The sequence below is a fragment of the Saccostrea echinata genome, unplaced genomic scaffold, assembly GCF_033153115.1.
Source record: "Saccostrea echinata isolate AGI-Se365-2 ecotype Australia unplaced genomic scaffold, CSIRO_AGI_Sech_v1 ptg000043l, whole genome shotgun sequence".
Lineage (NCBI taxonomy): Eukaryota > Metazoa > Mollusca > Bivalvia > Ostreida > Ostreidae > Saccostrea > Saccostrea echinata.
The window spans coordinates 4,136,521-4,160,651 of NW_026889792.1; the positions used below are offsets into that span (position 1 = coordinate 4,136,521).

At 35.6% G+C, this 24,131-nt stretch overlaps 2 protein-coding genes across 2 annotated transcripts; both read left to right on the forward strand.

Moving 5' to 3' along the window:
- Positions 1–2,509: 2,509 nt before the first annotated feature.
- On the forward strand, positions 2,510–4,730 carry LOC133201386 (polyubiquitin-C). The gene has a single exon (XM_061337207.1). The coding sequence runs from the start codon at positions 2,531–2,533 to the stop codon at positions 4,586–4,588; it is 2,058 nt and encodes a 685-aa protein (XP_061193191.1). The 5' UTR covers positions 2,510–2,530; the 3' UTR covers positions 4,589–4,730.
- Positions 4,731–12,468: 7,738 nt separating this feature from the next.
- LOC133201306 (acyl-coenzyme A amino acid N-acyltransferase 2-like) lies at positions 12,469–22,260 on the forward strand. Its single transcript, XM_061337103.1, has 9 exons — positions 12,469–12,537; positions 12,635–12,910; positions 13,232–13,495; positions 13,693–13,862; positions 14,318–14,431; positions 14,564–14,649; positions 14,754–14,838; positions 15,664–15,865; positions 22,087–22,260. Exons 2-9 carry the CDS (start codon positions 12,694–12,696, stop codon positions 22,224–22,226), a joined length of 1,278 nt encoding a protein of 425 aa, XP_061193087.1. The 5' UTR covers positions 12,469–12,537; positions 12,635–12,693; the 3' UTR covers positions 22,227–22,260.
- Positions 22,261–24,131: the final 1,871 nt, after the last annotated feature.

Sequence of the window (24,131 nt, forward strand, 5' to 3'; positions counted from 1 at the left end):
ACAAAGGATTTTACAAACAAAATGTTTTTTTCTTGTTTATTAATAATTTGGGATAGTTTTATCTTTTAATAGGAATTTAGACCGAATTGATTTGAGAAAAATAATATATAAAAATCATGTTGAATCCTCAAGTGAAATGTTTATCGATGATGAGTGACGTAAGACTAACCAAAATAAAATATGTATGTGATAAAATTTCATAAACATAGGTAATCAAAGATTACGAAGCTCACCTCGACGAATGTTATCTACATGTAAGGCGAATTTCACATCATATTTTTTTTCTAGTTAGGGTACATCCCAAGATCAATGTCCATGCAAGTTTGATTTAATTATAGACCTGCTCAAAAAACTTTTGACCTGTTTAGTAATCAAGAAAATTTTGGTCACTTCCAACATCCAAAGCAAGTCTGGAAGTTTTCATTCTTAGATGCACCATCTATGCAAGTTTAATCATAACAGGCCATAATATTATATAGCTACTCCAAAAAATTACCCTGGTCACTCATCTGGAAAATGTACATCAGATTCAGAATACAAGGCAAGTCTGGAAGTGTCCATCCCTAGATACATCATCCATGCTAATTTGGTTAAAATATGGCTAAAATTCACTCATGTGGAAAATCTAGGTCAGATCCAGCATTTGAAGCAGGTTGGTTAGTGTACATCCCTAGATGCATCATCCATGAAAGTTTGGTCCAGGTAGGGCTTATAGTTACTTGGAAACGAGACTACTCCTAAATCTAAACCTGGTCTCACATGTGGAAAATCTAGGTCACATCCAGCATCCGAAGCAAGTGTGGTAGTGTCCATCCCTGGATGCATCATCCATGCAAGTTTGGTCCAGGTAGGGCTTATAGTTACTTGGGAATGGACGTGCTCCTAAAACTTTAACCTGGTCACTCATCTGGAAAATCTAGATCAGATCCAGCATCCGAAGCAAGTGTGGTAGTGTCCATCCCTAGATGCATCATCCATGCAAGTTTGGTCAAGGTAGGGCTTATAGTTACTTGGGAATGGACCTGCTCCTTAAACTTTAACCTGGTCACTCATCCGGAAAATCTAGGTCAGATCCAGCATCCGAAGTAAGTGTGGTAATGTCCATCCCTAGATGCATCATCCATGCAAGTTTGGTCCAGGTAGGGCTTATAGTTACTTGGGAATGGACGTGCTCCTAAAACTTTAACCTGGTCACTCATCTGGAAAATCTAGATCAGATCCAGCATCCGAAGCAAGTGTGGTAATGTCCATCCCTAGATGCATCATCCATGCAAGTTTGGTCCAGGTAGGGCTTATAGTTACTTGGGAATGGACCTGCTCCTAAAACTTTAACCTGGTCACTCATCCGGAAAATCTAGGTCAGATCCAGCATCCGAAGCAAGTGTGGTAGTGTCCATCCCTAGATGCATCATCCATGCAAGTTTGGTCCAGGTAGGGCTTATAGTTACTTGGGAATGGACCTGCTCCTAAAACTTTAACCTGGTCACTCATCTGGAAAATCTAGGTCAGATCCAGCATCCGAAGCAAGTGTGGTAGTGTCCATCCCTAGATGCATCATCCATGCAAGTTTGGTCCAGGTAGGGCTTATAGTTACTTGGGAATGGGACTTGCTCCTAAAACTTTAACCTGGGACGCCGACGCTAACGCCGACGCCGACACCGACGCCGACGCCGACGCTGTGGGTATAGCATAAGCTCATCTCGACTTCGTCGAGGTGAGCTAAAAACGAACAAAAATCTTCTATATACAGTAAATGTAAAATGACCTTTATTCGTCGTTGTTTTCATACGGGACGTATGACTTGGTCAAGTTGGGGGGGGGGGGTACTGAAAAGTTAAATTGCTTCAAACTTTGCATACATGTGATATGTACAGGCTGTACGCAAAATGTACAGTTTTTTGAGCCCATTCATCATGTACCGGCGGGACACCAAAATTCAGGGAATATGAAAATTTGTGCAGTATTTTTAATTTCTCGCTAAATGCCGCCATTTTCCTCTCATTCTCGCTCGCAAGACACTGAAAAACGTCACCTGTGTTTGACACTTGACCTTCTGATAATTGTGTAGTGTACACAAACCATCGCGTGCGAAGGTGTGAACTGCCAATTTGGATAATTATCTTGCTATAAATCCGTATCAAATATCCCTTTAGGTAGCTTTATTTTTTAAGGGGTACTTAATTACTGTTAATGTTTCGTATACGTAACTTGATTGAAAAAAATTCAGCCAACTTCGAAAGTTGATATACATGACTTTCGTCTTAATATACGTGAATCTGACCAAGATCTTCGTAGGTATAAAATATACGATGTTTATTACAATGATTACGATGGAATTTCAGAAGAATTTAAGCGATATTTTATACCATTTTTTTGTACCGTTTTTTGACAAGCAGTGTACAGTTTTTTCACCCAAATTCCAGTTTTTTTATGGCTCCTGTACAGTTTTGTGGTCTTTGACTTATCACATGTATGACTTTGTCACTTGATTACGTGTTATAATATAGCCATTCATTACACTTTCAGAAACATGCAGATCTTTGTGAAAACCTTAACTGGGAAAACCATTACTCTTGAGGTGGAGCCATCAGATACAATTGAAAATGTCAAGGCCAAAATTCAGGACAAAGAAGGAATCCCCCCAGACCAGCAGAGATTGATCTTCGCTGGAAAACAGCTGGAAGATGGTCGCACACTGTCCGACTACAATATTCAGAAAGAGTCGACTCTTCACTTGGTTCTGCGTCTTAGAGGAGGTATGCAAATCTTTGTCAAGACCCTCACTGGGAAAACCATCACTCTAGAGGTTGAACCATCAGACACTATTGAAAATGTCAAGGCCAAAATTCAGGACAAAGAAGGAATCCCCCCAGACCAGCAGAGATTGATCTTTGCTGGAAAACAGCTGGAAGATGGTCGCACACTGTCCGACTACAATATTCAGAAAGAGTCGACTCTTCACTTGGTACTACGTCTTAGAGGAGGTATGCAAATCTTTGTCAAGACCCTCACAGGAAAAACCATCACATTGGAGGTAGAACCATCAGACACTATTGAAAATGTCAAGGCCAAAATTCAGGACAAAGAAGGAATCCCCCCAGACCAGCAGAGATTGATCTTTGCTGGAAAACAGCTGGAAGATGGTCGCACACTGTCCGACTACAATATTCAGAAAGAGTCGACTCTTCACTTGGTACTACGTCTTAGAGGAGGTATGCAAATCTTTGTCAAGACCCTCACAGGAAAAACCATCACATTGGAGGTAGAACCATCAGACACTATTGAAAATGTCAAGGCCAAAATTCAGGATAAAGAAGGAATCCCCCCAGACCAGCAGAGATTGATCTTTGCTGGAAAACAGCTGGAAGATGGCCGCACACTGTCCGACTACAATATTCAGAAAGAGTCGACTCTTCACTTGGTTCTGCGTCTTAGAGGAGGTATGCAAATCTTTGTCAAGACCCTCACAGGAAAAACCATCACATTGGAGGTAGAACCATCAGACACTATTGAAAATGTCAAGGCCAAAATTCAGGACAAAGAAGGAATCCCCCCAGACCAGCAGAGATTGATCTTCGCTGGAAAACAGCTGGAAGATGGTCGCACACTGTCCGACTACAATATTCAGAAAGAGTCGACTCTTCACTTGGTTCTGCGTCTTAGAGGAGGTATGCAAATCTTTGTCAAGACCCTCACAGGAAAAACCATCACATTGGAGGTAGAACCATCAGACACTATTGAAAATGTCAAGGCCAAAATTCAGGACAAAGAAGGAATCCCCCCAGACCAGCAGAGATTGATCTTTGCTGGAAAACAGCTGGAAGATGGTCGCACACTGTCCGACTACAATATTCAGAAAGAGTCGACTCTACACTTGGTACTACGTCTTAGAGGAGGTATGCAAATCTTTGTCAAGACCCTCACAGGAAAAACCATCACATTGGAGGTAGAACCATCAGACACTATTGAAAATGTCAAGGCCAAAATTCAGGACAAAGAAGGAATCCCCCCAGACCAGCAGAGATTGATCTTCGCCGGAAAACAGCTGGAAGATGGCCGCACACTGTCCGACTACAATATTCAGAAAGAGTCGACTCTTCACTTGGTACTACGTCTTAGAGGAGGTATGCAAATCTTTGTCAAGACCCTCACAGGAAAAACCATCACATTGGAGGTAGAACCATCAGACACTATTGAAAATGTCAAGGCCAAAATTCAGGACAAAGAAGGAATCCCCCCAGACCAGCAGAGATTGATCTTCGCTGGAAAACAGCTGGAAGATGGCCGCACACTGTCCGACTACAATATTCAGAAAGAGTCGACTCTTCACTTGGTACTACGTCTTAGAGGAGGTATGCAAATCTTTGTCAAGACCCTCACAGGAAAAACCATCACATTGGAGGTAGAACCATCAGACACTATTGAAAATGTCAAGGCCAAAATTCAGGATAAAGAAGGAATCCCCCCAGACCAGCAGAGATTGATCTTCGCTGGAAAACAGCTGGAAGATGGTCGCACACTGTCCGACTACAATATTCAGAAAGAGTCCACTCTTCACCTGGTTTTGCGTTTGAGAGGTGGATTTTGAACTTTGAGTATTTAAACGTAAAATTATTGTTGTATTTTGCGGAACATTTTAAGAAAAAAGATTGAGAAGATTGAGAACTATTTTTACCAATATTTAATGCAGTCTCAAAATTTTTACAGGTATTAAAATTTTTCAACATAAATTTGAGTTTTAATTATAATGGCAAATAAAGGTTTATGCAAAGAATATTTATTTTTAACAGAGAATTTCAACTCGAAAGAAAACTGAATTTACAAGGAAGTTTGAATAAGTAGACTGCTAATTATCTGATGTCAAGAAATCGGAGAAAAAAATTGTGAAACGCGGATGCAATGGGTTCTGCTTTTGTAATCTCAAGTTGTAAAGAAAATGCATGTGTATTGTCAAGTGATGTCCTGATTAGGCTAATCTATTGAATCGATAACCTAATCAAAATTACCCAGGATTATGAATGATTGAGTATAATTTTCATGGTCGATTACTGCCGTAATAAAAATGTTACAATCATGTAGTTTAGTTAAAAGCAAATTATTCCTCTATGATGTCTTTATTCATTCTATTTTGAATGTAACTAAATCCTTACTAATAATAGCTCAACTGGTCAGAGACCAGGAGTTTGTGCCATAGTAAGGTGCCCATCTGCCTGTTTGTCTGTAAACAATATTTAGTTCACCTGAGGCTAAAAGATCTAATAAAAAAAATTTGTCCATTGTCGTCATCGGCATAAACTTTTTACAATTTCATCTTCTTCTCAAGATGGAACCACTGGGATAATTTCAACCAGATTTGGCACAGAGTATCCTTGGGTAAAGGAGATTTAATTTTGTTCAAATGAAGGGCCACACCATCTTCCAAGAGGAGATACTTAAGAAATGGTACAAATTGGGTGGGGTCATATAGAAATCTTAAGAACCACTGGTCAAGAAAATATGAAACATGTGAAAGATTCTTGACATAGTGTAGATTCAAGTTTGTTCAAATCATGACTCCTGGGGCAGAATGGGGCTAAGACTGGTAATCAAAGTATTGTATAGGAAAACAAAGGAAGAATCTTTTTCCAAATAAGGAACAGCAAAGTCTGAATTAGTCATATATTTTTATAGAAGCATTCTCAAGTAGTGTAGATTGAAGTTAACTTGAACAAATTGTCCAAGTCATGCCCCCCCCCCCCCCTTAGGATAGGGTGGGGCCACTCTGGGCAAACAAAGTTTCACACGGGTATATACAGGAAAAATCTGAGAAAATTTTCTCAAGAACAGCAAAGCCATGACCAGTTATATTTAAATAGAAACATCCTCAGGTAGTGTCGATTCAAGTTGTTCAAATCATGACCCCTCGAGGTAGGGTTAGTCCACAATGAGCAATCAAAGTTTTACATAGAAACACTTACGCAAAATCTTCTTTCACAGGAACAGTTAAGTCATGGTTAATAATCATATGGAAGCATCTTCATGTAGTAGAAATTCAAGTTTGTTCAAATCGTGACCCTAAGGGGTAGGGTATTGGGTGGGTCCACAATGGGCAATAGGAATACATATGAAAAATACTTAAAAATCTTTTTAAGAACAGGAAAACCTTAATTAGTTATATCTATATGGAAGCATCCTCAGGTAGTGTAGATTCAAGTTTATTCAAATCATGACCCCCACGAGTAGGGTAAGGCTACAATCGGTAATCAAAGTTTTACAAATGAATGTATGCGATGGGAAGAAGAATCTGCTGAAGGACAAGAAGGACCATATTTACCCAGGTGAGCGTTGTGGCCCATGGGCCTCTTGTTCAAAATGCTTCTCCCCCTACAGTTTTAGTCCAGTTTCAATATAACTTGGTACATAAGTAGACTATAAAAGTAGACTACACTGAGATACACAATTCTATCGGTTTTTGATTTCAATGATGTTGCCATGGATACTAAAATGATTTTCTGTGAAATCCTTTCAAAATGCTACTACTCCTACAGTTTTAGTCCGATTTCAATATAACTTGGTACACCCAAAAAGCAAGAGGACATTGGCCCAACAATGTTGGTTATGTTGGGTCAATGTTGGCAATTTACATTGGCCCAATTTCCTTTTTCTCATCGGCGCGCCGTTGGCCCAACATGTTGGGCCTTTGTTGGTACAACACTGTTTGTTTGTATGTCAACGTTGGTACAACGTTATTCCAACATGCATATCAATGCCAACTCAATATTTTGTAACTTTGGTCCAACGTTGGGCCTCAGTTCAGGTTTTTCCATTCCGCCAATTCCTATAAAAGTTCAGTACGTCATCAATTTAAATATATTTTTCAAATGTTTAATCATTACTGATTATATCAAAGCTTGCAGGTTATTATAATTTTAAAACACACAATTATATGCACACGTAGACTACACTAAGATACATATACATAATATTTTGAATATCATTTTGTGATTTCAAGGAACGTTATAATTGTCATGGTTACTTAAAATAGAAACTTAAATTCGTTCAAAATGCTACTCCTGATAGCCTAGAGTTTTTGTCCAATGGCAATTAGAATTGACTCAGAAAGAGACTAAACTAAGGATCACTATAATTTTATTTATTGCTGTTGCCATAGTTTCGAGTTCTAGTTTTACCTTTCTCTACCCTTGTTTATTAAAGCTATATACACATGGCTTATCTGAGCTAAAAAAAAAAATAAAAATACGAAATTAAGTGTAGATAAACATGATATATGTTATTTACGTTCAAATTAAAATTTTCTTAAATAACTTCATGTTTCCATAGTTAGATTGACGTTAAATCGTGTCTATTATTTAAATGCGGAGTCGGTAAATAAATCGGTTATTGTTTTAAATTTCTAATATCTTTGAAACGCAATTGATTTAAATTGTGTAATTTACAGGAAAGTCCCATCTTTATATAAAATAATAAAACAAATAGAAAGATCTTTTTAATTTTAATTAGTCTGAACTTATAAAAAATACGCCATATATGACTTTAAAGGCAGAGATTTTAAGCACCGCCTTCCAAAATACCTGGTCTGTGTACCCCTGTCAATCAAGTGCATTAAGGTACATCATTGGGTGCTAGAACTTGATTGACATTTACTTACTAGTCCCTGTGTATACGCTGTACACATTTTTTGGCACTCGTGGTGACCTTCAAATTAACATTTGATCCTTTGATATTTACCACACATGGTATAAACAATAGAGAAGCTGTATTACTATAGAATATTTAGCTTGATAAAATATATATACACACCTTTAGTATTTAAAATAATTAATATGATATTCTTTGTGATAATATATATCAAAATTTGGTATAACTTTTTTTTCAAAGCTCAACAAATATTTTGATAATTAAATTTTTTTTAATGGGTGGGGATGCTTTGACACACATTCAAGTACAATTAATAAAAATTATTTAGGTTAAACTTTATTTACAACTTTTTATTTCTAACTTAAAATCATCTCAAAATCCCAACATAGGTAAAGTTTGACTTCTTAGGTACTCCACTGTGTATTAAATCACTTCCTGTGTATAGGGATTAGGAGAAAGACGACCACAGGTAGTCTGCTAGCCCTCAAGGCATTCACACCTGTACAAAATAAGCCCCTCCCTCACCTGGAATTTACCACCCGGTAAAAAATCTCTGCCTTTAAGTAAAAACCATTAGAACTACAGTCTCATCAGAGACTTCTAGTTTAAAAGATGAATTCAATGTACAAAATACTAGTACATCAAGATTGAATTTTAAAAAAAGTTTCAATTGCCCATCACTATTATGTCTACCACACACAATTGTGTGCGTAAAGGGGGGGGGGGGTATTGCCTACCACACAATTGGTTTTTTTTTGGTTGTTGAGGGTTTGGTTGGGGTGGTGTTTATTGTCTACCTCTAAACACACACAATTGCGGGGGAATTGGTTACAAGTGCATGCTCATGTCATCAACAATAGAACTATTCAGTATTTTCTGATTTAAACCGTTGCATACCTTTTATTCATTTCATATTGATTTGATATAAATCAAGAGGTTTCATTCTAAAGCAGTGTAAAGGATTGTGATATGTGAAATTTTCTATTATTTATAAATGAAAAGTGTAGAAACACTTTGCACAAAGTGTGCATGATATGAGTTTACTGATGTGCTCAAATTTTGAAACCAATTAATATCATTTAAACAAGATTACACGTTCAGAGTTGGAAGTCCATATATAATACAGCTGCTTTTAAATGGAGAAAGTTTGTAGAAGCTTATTCTTTGTTCTAAGGTTGCTTTGGATGTGACATGACATACATGTACTGGAAAAAAAAAACAACAAAAAACAAAAACGTGGGCCATAGGTTCGAGCGAACTTTTCTCATAAAAGTGCAGTATGGCATTCATCCGTCTGTTGTCATTTGTGTTGTGTTTTCTGTGAACTATTCACATTTTCAATGTCTTTTCTAGAATCAATTTCAACAAAACTTGTCAAAAAGCATCCTCGGGCAAAGGGGACTATTCACATATAGGACCACGCTCTCTTTCAAGAAAATATGATAAATTTAGAAATAGTGTACATGTGTTAATTAAATTTTTCAAAAGACCTCTGTATACAAGAAATGTGAATGCTTCTGTATATATAAAATGCAGATTTAAATTTGATCATTGAAATGAAGGATGAGGTCACAAAAGGGAACAAGGTTTTACATTTTTAAATATATTCCAGTCATATATAGGAGTCATGATTAGTCATATAAATGGTAGTATGATAGCTTCATCGGGTAGCCCAGATTCAAATTTGTTCGAATTGTGGTGAGGCGGCGCCCCAATAAAAGATCAAAGTGTTACATGGATAAACATGTATGTAGGGAAAGAAAAATCAAGAACTTACCAATAATTAGTAATATTAATTTCCAATCAACCTCAGATTCAATTTTGATCACATTATGAATCATGACCCTGAGGGGTAGGATGGGGACACAGTAAGAGATCCCATAGGGTAATGTGGGCAATTATATGAAATCACAGTTTTTCATCAAAATATGTAGGAAAAATCTTTTCGAAAACAATTAAGCAAAAATCCCAAGATAGAGCTAATTCAATTGCACAAGGTTAAAGTTTGGTCACAGTTAAAGGATCACCGATTCACAGGTTACATATTGGGGGAAAAAACTCTTTTGAATTCCTTTTCTCAAAGAGCAATTTAGTTATGAAACATATTTTAAAAATATGCTATCAATCATATTGTATTCAATGCAGATTCAAAATAATTCAATTTATTGCCCCTAGGGCTACAGTATTCAAAATTTCACATAGGAGTATCAGGATGACCCTTGATCATAGTGATGTGCAAACAATCTCACATCCAAAGTCAGGCACATAGCATTTTTCTAGGGGGAGGGCAGAAAAATAATTGAAAACTCACATGAAAAATCTTTGACAAGCCAAAAAAAAAATCATTTTGCGAAATACTGAGAATCCTATTTCGTGGTGTTGCTGGTGGGAGGATGGGTGAGTGTTTCGGTTCTATATACTTTTTCCATCAAAAAAATACCAGAGGAGAATTTGACTATGCTACGACTAAAATGGGGGAGGGGGGGGGCAACTAGTCTTTTAATGAACATTTCATATTTAATCAGCAGTAAAAAAATATGTTTAAAACAATGTGGCGGGCCAGGCCCCTTCCCCCCGATACTACGTGTCTGCGAGTTTGTTCAAATTATACGGACACTTGCGTTACGTAGGATCTGACTTAACTGAATTGGGGATCGAATTTAAAGAAAAGAGGGAAACATTTTTATCAAAAAATCTTCTCCAGAATAGTAAAGCCACAATTACAGTCACATTAATATTCCAAATCCCTATCGGGGAGGTAACATTATTTTTCAAAGTTTTGGTGTTGGAAGGGGAAAAGAGGGGAGGGGTGAGAGAAATAAAGACCAAAAACCACCCGATATACCCTGACAAGCAAGAAAGAAAGCGAACTGACCAGTCCAAAGTTGATAAACCTATTATTTGTATTTGTATGTGTATTTTTTTGGGGGGTGGGGGTGTGTGTGTGTGTGTGTGTGGGGGGGGGGGGGATGGGGTCTTCTCTCTTAATTTTCGAAAATAAAAAAAATTAAAAAAAAAAACAAAAAACAAACAAAAAACAAAACAAACCAAACCGAAAAAAGCAAACAAAAAAAAACAAATGAAAGGGGATCGGCCTTTAAAAAGAAAATTTACATACTTAAAGCAATTTACTTAATACATTGTACATAATATGTGAAATAATTAATGAAAAATTTTGTTGCTGGATATTTGTGGATAAAAGGGCTAGGTTTGTGAAATCTCTTACTTGGAAAGTCAAACATTTTTTGCCAACTTCTTAACTAATGTTTGCAGGGGTGTAGCTAATAGTAGGGACATCAACAAAATTTAGCCACTTTTAAATATAAAAATCTACCTTAGTTAAGGAGACTCAAATTTGGAGGGGGGGGGGGGCAAACCTGCTGAATTTTATTGCACAAGTAACTAGTTATAATTGTAACGGGGACCGTTACAGATGTTCCCCAAACGCTCCCCAACTCCCTTTTGGTGACTTTTTTCCTGTAAGCTTCATTAAATAAGGCAATGAAGTATATTGGTCATTTTTTGCATTTCACGCGAGCGCACGTGCATGCATGTGCAGGATGACCAAGTCATCCCGTCTATACTATATATGCATCTTTATATTCTCAGTATCAAAACATTTCATCAAAAAATATATAAGTTCCGGCTAAATCAAGCATATTGGTCATCTTAGCATTGCGCGCACGCGCACATGCATGCATGTTCATAATGACCATGCCATTTTGTGTACACTTATAATATGTCTGTTAATTCATAGTATCAAAGCTTTTCATCAAAAAATATAAAAGTTACGGCTATATTAAGTATATTGGTCATTTAACACATTGCACGCGCGCGCATGTGCATGCATGTGCATCATGGCCAAATCATCTTGTCTACACTTTTAATATATATATATATTCTTAATATCAAAGCTTTTCATCAAAAAATATAAAAATTACGGCTATATTAATTATATTAGTCATTTAACACATTGCACGCGCGCGCACGTGCATGCATATGCATGCATGTGCATGATGACCATGTCATCTTGTCTACTCTTTCTATATATATAAATATTTTGAGTATCAAAGCATTTCATCAAAAAGTATAAAAGTTACGATATTATCAAGTAAATTGGTCTTTTTACGCTTTGCGCGTGCGCGCACGCGCATGCATGTGCATGTTGACCATGTCATCTTGTTCACACTTTTAATATATCCTTATATTCTGAGTATCAAAGCATTTCACCAAAAAATATAAAAATTACAGCTATATCAAGTATATTGGTCATTTTACCCATTGCACGCGCACGCACGTGCATGCACGTGCGCGCAAAATGACCTTTGTTCCGCAAATCTACATAACATGCCTATTAACCCTAAAAAGGTTTTAACTCAATTGGTTGAGCAGTTTCCGAGAACACTCGCGGAAAAGTACCGGAGAAGAAATAAGAAGAAAAAAGAATAATAATAATAATAATAATAATAAGAAACAGAGTAAAAACAATATGTTCCCAAACTCCGTTTGGGGAACATAATAACATCTGTGTACATCTGTGCACGAACGAATAAATTCTCTCGGTCGAAGATGTTCCCTTGAAGGAGAAAAAAATCGTACAAAAATTAATGTATAAATTTAATGAAATGTTGCCTTTGTATTCCACCGTAGAATTTGATCCAAATTATTATTGTAGTGAATTACATAGATTTGAACAGAATTATAAATCTTTTATTAAAAAAAAAAAACTAACATGCAATAACACACCACTGACACTGACCTAATACACAGATTCGTGAGTCTGAATATCTGTTGATATGCCGGAAGTGCGCAAGTGCACGGAGAGACTAGACAATCCATGAATGAACTTTAATAGGAAAGTGGGACACTTTTGAATGATAAAATAAAGACAAAGTACAGGTAAAATATGTCTGTAGATATCTGTAGATGTACTATGATCTTTTTGTTTTATGTTTAATCATATACTAGTATATACCTCGCATGCAATATATTTTAGAAATCTTCACGGCATTGTGTATGGAGGCCTAGCCGGCACAGACAATGTTTTAAAGTGACATGTCCCAGGTAAAAATAACCGTGGACCCAAAGGAAGCTCTAGTTGATGAAAGAGTTCACATCCAAGTGGAAGGTCTACCCCAAAATAAACCCGTTACTATTAAAGCCTCATTTCAGGAGGAAAGTCTGAGATTCTGTTCCTATGGATGCTTTACCTCAACAGAGGGAGGTCACGTGATGGTGGAGAGGCAGGCTCCGGCACAAGGAACGTACACAGGTTCGTAACACTTTAATACGGGGTGCTTCTATGTTGTCTATAATTTAAAATTTGAATGATAATAGAAAAGAATCTGTTTATACTTCCCTGTAGGTTTCTGATTAAGCAGTTGTTTTAAAAAATAAATTTTAATCCGTAAAATCAGGGACCTATATACTAGTATATAGGTCCCTGATAAAATACACATCGAAAAAGTACACTACGACGTCAAAATGCGCTAATTAAGACTCTTTAATAAAAACATCTTTGAATTTGATCCGCTTTACAATTTAAATTTTAAATATAAACCATTACAACATGCATTATTGCATATTTTCGTAGGTGTAGAGCCAATGGGCTTATTTTGGAGTATGAAGCCCGAACCTTCCCAGAGACAACAAATAAGATTCCAAAAGGGAAATGTCACAACACCCATAATTGTGACACTTGCTGTGTTTGAAGGAAACCTGTGCTGGGATGAGCTCTTTGATCCGCCCAATAAACCCTTAGCCATATCGAAAGTTTACAGATGGTACAAACACAAGACTGTTCGAAGAGAAAAAGTGAGGGAAGGAAATATAAGGGGTGTGCTTTTCACTCCTTCAGGTATCTAATGTGATTTATTAGGATTTTAAAAAAAATAAATACACACATGCATACACTGAAACATATGTATTTTTTTCCTTCTGTACCGCGCCCCGTTGATCCAATAATACCAATTCTTCCTATGAATAATAATCTGAAAATTTTTAGAATTCGCTTAAAGAAGAAAAACTGAAATGATATTTCATTAATCATTACAGGGCCTGGACCGTTTCCCGGTGTAATTGACCTGTTCGGTAGCGGAGGAAGTCTTTTTGAACACAGAGGAGCTCTGCTGGCTTCTAGGGGATTCTGTGTTCTCTCCTTGGCCTTCTTCGCTTACGATGATTTACCTAAGTTCCTGACTGATGTCACATTAGATTATTTCATAGTAAGCTATACAGCTGAAAGTATTACACATTTTTGAGAATGCTTTGAAGGGGCATTAGTTGTAAAAGTGATGGCAACCAATTTTTCTCAAAATCTCTCAATTGCGTAGGAATATTATTAATGACCAATGACCAAACCTTAGTTTGAACAAAAACAAGAGAAACCGTATTGTAATACTTTGAAATACTACGTTAAATAACCGCTTTTAGTGTAACTAAAAATACAAAAAACAATTATTTACTTGAATGACAATAATCAATCAGACAACCAAAAATAACAAATATGAGGTTTAAAAATTTTTGAAATCATAAAATACTATTGTCATTAAAGAAATATATATGCTGGAGCAATTTTCTAATAATTAAATTGTTGAGAAAAATTATATAAAAATTATAATTATATTATTTTTCAAAGAGAGTAATTCAAAATCTTTTATTATTTTCCTGGTAAATTTAGGAGAGCGCTGAATGGTTCAGTAGATTACCGGTAGTGATGTCATCAGGTGTAGGGGTCATATCACTGTCAAAAGGTGGAGAATACGCTCTAGAAATGACTCGACATTCCTCTAAGGTACTGAAATATTACAGCATGGAGAAAAAAAATGTCTAAAACTATCATTAATTCTGCTTATTCATTAGATTTTCTTTGAAATGTAAAGTTATTTGATAAAGTTACAAATTAAAAATATTTTTCATCGTTTAGGTGAAAGCAGTAGTTCTTGTAAACGCTGTTCCATTTTACTCAGACGTGCCTCTGAAATACAGCAAGGGCGACATACAATGTATCGAGTATGCGGATTTAGTTTTCTCATACAGTTTTCTAAAAAGTTCACGCTTAACATTTGATACATATATGAACTATAGTAATGCAGATAAAAATGTTCTTTTTTCAGATTTTTATTTAATGAAATTAAAAGAACACCCAATGGAATAGATACAATAGGATGTAATCAGCCTTCTGACGATTTCTATATCAAGGTAAGATAATGACTGGAGTCATGATTTGGGCCTTGCCGTACAAATACTAGTATTTTCTGGCTCTAACTTCACCCATAGAGTGCTTTTGGGTAGAGTGTGCAGTGACCTTGAGAACCAATTTTCTTGATCAAAATTCAATGTAAAAAATCTCTGTGTAAAATCTTTGAAGAATACATTCTCTTCCCTTGTTCCTATATGGCTCATATTTCACCCATAGCGTGCCTTTTGGTTGGGGTTTGCAGTGACGTTGAACCAAGATTTCAAGTTAGAAGTTAAGGTCAAAGCAAATATCTGTGTGAAATCCTTGTTATGAACATGCATGTTTATATTTTCTTTCACTTTTGCCCGTACTTCACCTATTGCGTGCTTGTTGGTAGAAGGTATGCAGTGACTTTTTACCAATGTTTTTGTATCAAAGGTCAAGGTAAAATAGTACCATTGTGTAAAATCCTTGCCTAGAGATCTGCATCTACTCTTGGCTCTGTCTGATTCATACTTTACTCATAGGTACTTGTGAGTTAAAGTAAAGCAGTATCCTTGTACAAGTTTATAGGTCATAATAAATCTCTGAGTGAAATCCTTGTCATTAATGTATTTACTCTCCTTTTGTTCCCATCTAGCTCATACCTCATCCAAAGAGGTCCCATGGGTGTATATGGGAGTAAAACTTCAACCTTTACAAGTCTTTTCAATAGGACTGATGTTCTTTACTAAAAATGGAACCCTTTGAGATGGTCACCATCTCAATGATATCTAATTAGTATTATGTTTTCCTGTATAAATGAAGATTTAATCAGATTCTAGATATATCATTTATCACCACAGGTATGGACCAGTCCTGCCTCTGTGCTTTGCATTGTGGGAGAAGATGATCATATTCTAAATCCAAAACTTACTGAGAGATTTATTGAACTTGTACCAAAAGAACACAAACATCGATTCCAGATGATTAAGTATCCTGGGGCGGGGCACCTGATAGAACCGCCTTATGTACCACACTGTAGATCCTCCCGACATAATATATTTGGTAAGATGACGTCACAAAGAATCAGCAAAGATTTTAACTATTAATAATGTAAAAGATTAAACTAGTACTATATTTATCTTAGCTGTAAATATAAATGGTCAATGTATGATACGATGTAGTTTTTTTTTCGAATGCAAGTGCATGAATGTTTCTTTTATAAGTTATTACAAGATTTCAGTGCGGATAAACAATTGTTTGCTTAAATTGAACATAAAAATGATTTATGTCATAAATCTTTGAATAAATTAGCAAATTTTGGAGTTTACAGGATATAACGGGATACTTTTGTTTAGGATCTACATAATTGGATGAAGGATAAAATCTAATTAAAAAGGACGCATTTTAAAAATTCATTTTTTAAAATTAATTCTTCATTATCTATAGTCTGTTGTGAAGTTGTCTTCTCTCACGAAATGAAGGAACTAGAATCGAAAGAATTGGTGGATATTGTTCCTATTTTGAAAAATGCCTTTCTTAAAAAAATACATTATCTAATTTTCTCTGCCCAATAATGTCATAATAATTTCATTATGGTACATTTAAAATCAGTTTTGGATTGACTTTTATGTTCGACATCTTTTTATGAATTTTTAAAAATAATTTGGATTCTCCAATACATACATGAACATATGCTTGTAGATTCATGCATGTGTATGAATCATTTTCTGTTATCTACAGATAAGTTTTTTAACCGAGTATCTTAACAAATGAATTGCAACATAAATTCTATGGTTACAAAAGTAGTGTCAAAACTGCTATAAAATCTTTTAAAAATGGCAAGTTATCAACAAGATTTTATGTATTTATACCTATATCTTTTTTAATCCTTTCCTATAATTTCATTCAGATATATGCAAAACTTTTTAAAATATTAAAATAAACACTTCTCTTCTATCACCAAAGTGCAAGAATGTTCCCGAGGTGGTTTTGACTTTACCTTTCGGCATTCATTTTCAGGTCATCCAGAAATCTTGTAAATGGTTTTTACGCAGTGTCAAGAATTGCTACTAACAAAAAATGATACTTTTAATTCGCTTTCAGCTTACACTTCTAGTAGAGTTCTGATAAACATGTAGTGTTATATATGAAAATAAATGGTTTTTACTCACCAATAATGTTGTAACAGAAATAAATATTATTCCAAAGCTATTCATACATTGACCAGCCATTATATTCGGGAATATCATTGATTTCTGCCTTGTCCCGTTGTAGCAGAAAAATACCTTCTACAAAGATTTTTCTTGAAAAAAAAATATTGAAAAATCTTCCCACAGCTCTTCGAAATTTCACAGGATCGTTCTATTACATCACATTTAGACGTAACATTTTTGTTGTCAACCTCTGTTTAGAGAATGAATACGGATATCCATTGAAATAAAGGTCTTATAAGGTGTCCAAAGTAAAGAAATTTTAGTTTACGGCAATTTCAATAGAAAAAAAATTGAAAATTTTATCAGCAAATTAAAAGATTTGATTTGTCATACACTGAGTACTTTTAAACAACTACTTGTAGCCGAAAGATAATGAAAATTTTCCAAATTTTAAGTTTCTAATTAACCATCTTCCGTGTCCTGCAGACGTGTCCCGATATGTAAATGGCGTCATGTCAAATATATATATTTTAGTTAATAGCTTATTAATTTATTTCGAATCCAAGAGGAAATTTTTTTTTAAAATTCATATCAGTGGAAAGTACTTAAAAATTACTTTCCGTACATGTAGCTTTCAACCAATCTTGAAGTGAATAAGAAAATTAATTACAAAAAAATCAAAATGTGTTGCTTGTTAAAATGACGTCTGACGTTCTTACAATGCACGGCTCAAGGTTGTACGTCAGTGTGTATTTCCTATTAATTTATTTACATATTTTTGTACCCTTCAAACTTAGCATGTTATTTTGGATCAATATTGATTAATACGCCTGAGCCTCTCTTTCCTTACACTGCATTTTCTGTTGATTTTTTTTTTTAAAATGATCATCATGAAAAAATTATATTATACAAATAAAGTTATGTTTTTTTTTTTTTTTTTTTTTTTTTTTTTTTTTTTTTTTTACATCTATGCAAATGTAGGGTTTTCATAGCGTGACCTCACATGGAATAGAAAACACAATGAAGGAAAAATTAGAAACAATTCGTCTCGATGAACTGCTTTTCTGAAAAAAGGTATATTTACCCAAGGTTCTTTCTCCACAAATTACCATTTCTTTTACAAGATTAATTATTCTCTAAATACATATCTTAGACATCGAGAATCAAAAACTCTGACGTTACAACGTTGAGTAGCAATTCCTGACGTTGCATCTTTATTTTACGACACTCCCAACTTTGCTCGAGCGTCTAGTTTTGAGCTATTTAAAAATATTTTAACTTATTATCATTCATTTAGATATAGTGTAGAGGCGGATTCAAGAGGAAGTGGAGTGAAAAGCTCATCGTCCAAGCAATTTCTTCTTTCAAGTTCATGTATATGTCTATCTTTTGACTTCCATTTACATTGGTATTTTATGCAACTTTCATATCTTAATAAGGTTAATTATTTCCCTTCTTATATATGTTGTCAATGTTTTGGACGTCAAGTCTGGCGTTAAGTCGGGTTATCAACCTTTTCAATATTTCAACAGAGGAAGAAGAAGTTGAGTGGACGATTAGTCAACCCTTAATGCACATACTCTTGAATCTGAATTTACCTAAGATCTCCGTTAAAGGAATAGATACAGAAATAAAATTTGGACAAAGTTGAAAAAAATAATGCTTCAACTCATAGCAAGACACTTTTTAGCAAAATGGTACTTAAGATTATCTACCGGTAATAGAGGCATGCGAAAAGAAATTAACTGCTGAAAAGTAACGCCATATTGACGTTGGTAACATTTTTGCCGTGGGGCGAAAGACAAAAGCTAACTTTGTATTTATCTTCATATTTTTAAAAGTACTATTCATAACTGATTCATAAGTGAAAACTCATTTTAAGCAAAAGTCGAAATAGAAAGGGGTATTAGTATGTAAAATGGTGTTGATAACATTCGATTATTAAAGATTTTAAAGCATAACTGATTCATAAGTGAAAACTCATTTTAAGCAAAAGTCAAAATAGAAAGGGGTGTTAGTATGTAAAATGGTGTTGATAACATTCGATTATTAAAGATTTTAAAGCATAACTGATTCATAAGTGAAAACTCATTTTAAGCAAAAGTCAAAATAGAAAGGGGTGTTAGTATGTAAAATGGTGTTGATAACATTCGATTATTAAAGATTTTAAGGCATAACTGATTCATAAGTGAAAACTCATTTTAAGCAAAAGTCAAAATAGAAAGGGGTGTTAGTATGTAAAATGGTGTTGATAACATTCGATTATTAAAGATTTTAAAGCATAACTGATTCATAAGTGAAAACTCATTTTAAGCAAAAGTCAAAATAGAAAGGGGTGTTAGTATGTAAAATGGTGTTGATAACATTCAATTATTAAAGATTTTAAAGCATAACTGATTCATAAGTGAAAACTCATTTTAAGCAAAAGTCAAAATAGAAAGGGGTGTTAGTATGTAAAATGGTGTTGATAACATTCGATTATTAAAGATTTTAAAGCATAACTGATTCATAAGTGAAAACTCATTTTAAGCAAAAGTCAAAATAGAAAGGGGTGTTAGTATGTAAAATGGTGTTGATAACATTCGATTATTAAAGATTTTAAAGCATAACTGATTCATAAGTGAAAACTCATTTTAAACAAAAGTCAAAATAGAAAGGGGTGTTAGTATGTAAAATGGTGTTGATAACATTCAATTATTAAAGATTTTAAAGCATAACTGATTCATAAGTGAAAACTCATTTTAAGCAAAAGTCAAAATAGAAAGGGGTATTAGTATGTAAAATGGTGTTGATAACATTCGATTATTAAAGATTTTAAAGCATAACTGATTCATAAGTGAAAACTCATTTTAAGCAAAAGTCAAAATAGAAATGGGTATTAGTATGTAAAATGGTGTTGATAACATTCAATTATTAAAGATTTTACAAGCATGCGCAGTTACTGTAGTGACATTATTTTGGATCAAGGGATCTCGTATATGCTTTGTGTGACTGTGTAAATAATTCAGTGTGCTGTTTCTGAAATTCATTGACTTTTCACCTTACCTCGATGAAGTCGAGATGAGCTTATGCGACAACCTGGTGTTGGCGTCCCGGTTAGAGTATTAAGGAGGCTGGGGGGTCAACAAATTAACCATCAGATATAACTTATTAGTCACCTACCGGTGAAACCGGAGGGGACTATAGGTTTCCTCTGAGTCTGTCCGTCTGTCTGTCCCTCCGTCTGTCTGTCCCTCTGTCTGTCTGTCAGTCTGTCTCACTTGGTTTTCCGCACTTTTTTCCTAAACGCTTGCAGATATTGAGCTGATTTTTGGTATGTGAGTGTATCTTGATGAGTTACAGATCAAGTTTGCATTTCGTTCCGCTTCATTGATTTTTGACGGAATTACGGCCTTTTCAATTTTTACGGGTTTTCCGCAATTTTCTTCTAAACGCTTGTAGATATTGAGCTGATTTTTAGTATGTGGCCTAACCTTGATTAGTTATAGATCAAGTTTGCATTTCGTCCCGCTTCATTAATTTTTGACGGAATTATGGCATTTTCAATTATTAACGGGAACCAGATTACACTTGCCGGTAGGGGACTAGTATTGCTAATGCAATACTCTCAGAATGCTTGTTAGTCCCCTACCGGTGAAACCGGAGGGGACTATAGGTTTTTTTTTAGATATGATATCTTAAGCTGTCAACTGTCATTTGGCAAAGAAAAAATTCATACATTTTAGTTTTAAAATTTGATCATTTTTGTATATCTTTATATGGAGCTCTTCTTCTAAAGGAGATCAATATAGTCTAAAAATGGCCACGACCACCCAGCCCTCTTAAGAGCAGGTCTCATTCCCAAGTGATATTAAGCCTTACCTGGACCAAACGTGCATTGATCATGCATCATGTGATGTACATGCGCACTGTCTGACTCGCTTCAGATGCAGGATCTGACCTTCATTTCCCGTATGAGAGACCAAATGAACTTTTTTAGCAAGTTAGTGTTTAAGAAGCAGATTTCATTCTTAGTAATTATAAGACCCATGGTGACTAAATTTACGTACATGGGTGATGCATCAGACTGGCTTTGAATGCTGGATCAGACGTATATATTCCAGATGAGTGAACAGGTTAAGGCCAATGGATCATGTTCATTCCCAAGTAACTGTAACCCCGTCTAGACTAAACTTGCATGGATGATGCATCCATGGATGTTCTCTTCCAGACAGACCGGATACCTGATCCGACCATATATGTTCTTGATGAGTAACCAGGTTAGAGTATATGGAACAGGTTTATCTATCCTCAAGTAACGATAAACCCTATGGCGACCAAACCCACATTGATGATGCATCTAGGGATGAAATGTATCAGACTGGCTTCGCATGCTTGATTTAACATACATTTTCCAGATGAGTGAACAGGTTTATTTTTTTGAGCATCATCTTTCTCAAAGAAATGTTAGCCCTACCTGGACCAAAGTAGCATGGTTGATGCACCTATTGATGAACTCTTCCAAACTTGCTTGAGATTCTGGATCTAACTTACTTATTACGTATGATGAACGGGTCCTACTTGGACCAAAACTTCCATGATGCATCAAGGGATGCGCATTAACAAACTTGGTTCGGATGCTGAATCAGACCTAATTTTATGGATGAGTAAACATATTAATGATTTTGGAGCAGTTTCTTTATCAAATAACTGTAAGCCCTACCTAGACCAAACATGCACACTAATTATTGATGCACACTTCAGACTGCGTTGGACCCTGGATCTAACCTTTATTTTCCAGGTGAATGAACAGGTTAAAGTTTTTGAGCTGGTCCATTCCTAATTAAGTATATGTCGTATGGTGACTAAACATGCATTGATGATGCTTGTTACTAGGGATGCACACTACATTATTGCTTTGGAAGTTGGATCTGACCTACATTTACAGGGTGTTTAAACAGTTAAATTTTTGGAGAAGGTTCATTTGCAATGACTATAGATCTGACATGGAATAAACCTGTATAGATGTTGTACTGGTATCTAGGGATGCACACTATCAGAACATTTGTTTGATGTGATACTTTGCCTTACTTATAGATGGCATTCGTCGACATGGACTTTTTAATCTATGATCATCTTTTTTTCCTCCAGATGAGTACTTATGGTGGGGCGGGGAAACAAAAAGTCATAGCTACGCACAAGAAGATTCGTGGTGGCAGATCTTGCAGTTCTTCTCTACTCAACTTAAATCCGAAACCGACGATCAATATACATGTAGTAGTAAATTATAATTAATGCTCTGTGATGTTTTCTTTTGTATTTTGGTATGACATTTTTAGGTCACCTGAGTCACTCAGGTGACCTATTGCTATCCGTTTTCGTCCGTCGGCGTGCGTCGTGCGTCGTCCGTTAACTTTTGAATATTTTTAACTTCTCCTCCAGAACCGCTTAACCAATTTCAACCAAATTTGGTATATAGCATCTATGGGTGAAGGGGAACAAAAATTGTGAATTTCATGGTCCCTGCCCCCCTGGGGCCTGAGGGGTGGGGCTAAAACCACGAAAATTAATGCAATCTTTAAAAAACTTCTTCTTTACTCCTGGACATCAAGCAGTCAAACTGTTGGCATGATTGTAATAAGCATTGAACCCTCTACCAAAATTGTGAAATTCGTGGCCCCAGGGTCAGGGGTTCTGGTGCTAGGGTGGGGCTATATAGATCATATAGTGAAAGTGCATTATTTCTTTGAAAATCTTCTCTGCTCCTGGGTATCAAATAAACAAATTAAGTACATAGGTATGAAGGACAAGAGTGCCTCTTCCAAAATTGTGAATTTCATGGCCCCAGGGTCAGGTGTTCTGGTGTTAGGGCGGTGCTCTATTGATTGTATAGTGAAAATGCATTAATTCTTTGAAAATCTTCTCTGCTCCTGGGTATTAAATAAACTAACCAAGTATATAGTTATGATGAGCAAGAGTGCCTCTTCCAAAATTGTGAATTTCATGGCCCCAGGGTCAGGAGTTCTGGTGTTAGGGTGGGGCTCTATTGATTATATAGTGAAAATACATTAATTCTTTGAAAATCTTCTTTTCTGCTTTTGGGTATTAAATAAACTAACTAAGAACATAGATATGATTAGCATGGCTGCCTTTTCAGAAATTGTGAATTTCATGGCCCCAGGGTCAGGGGTTCAGGTGTTAGAGTGGGGCTCTATTGATTATTTGCATTAATTCTTTGAAAATCTTCTTCTCTGTTCCTGGGTATTAAATAAACTAACTTAGTGCATAGTTATGATGAGCATGGTTGCCTCTTCCAAAATTGTGAATTTCATGGCCCCTGGGTCGGGGTGTTGGTGTCAGGGTGGGGCTCAATTGATATATATAGTGAAAATGCATTATTTCTTTGAAAATCTTCTCTCTCCTGGATATTAAATAAACTAAGTACATAGTTATGATGAGCATGGCTGCCTCCTCAGAAATTGTGAATTTCGTGGCCCCTGGGTGAAGGGTTCTGCTGTTAGGGCGGGGCTCTATTGATTATATAGGGAAAATGCATAAATTCTTTCAAAATCTTCTTCTCTGCTCCTGGGTATTATTCAAATAAAGAAAGTGCATGGTTATGATAAGGAAGAATGCCTCTTCCAAAATTGTGAAAATCATGGCCTCTGGGTCAGGGTTCTGGTGAAGGGGGGGGGGGGGCTCTATTGATTTTATAGTGAAAATGCATAATTTCTTTCAAAATATTTTTTCTACTACTGGTAATAAAGCAAAGTTCTTCTTCCAGAATTGTGAGTTCATGGCTCCTGGGTAAGATGTTCTGGTGTAAGGGGGGGGGGGGCTTTATTTATTTAATTATATAGTGAACATGCATTTCTTTGAAAATATTCTATGCTTCTGGGCATATTCGAGGCAAACAGAGTAAAAGTTTTAGTATGCAAGGGTATTTTTATCAGAGACCAATGTGAGAAGTAGTAATTTGGGATTAAAAATAGACATTTTGTTAATAGTCTGCATGGTAATAGTGTTAAATGGGGGACAGATAGATGCTATACCAATTATTCTGTTGATGCTTATCATACTATTTTTCTTACTTTTGGGCAACATTTAAAGCTTCATTTATCAGTTTATGGATCCTCTAAATTGTTGTATTGTACTCGGGTGACCATTAAGGCCATTGGGCCTCTTGTTTAATTTCT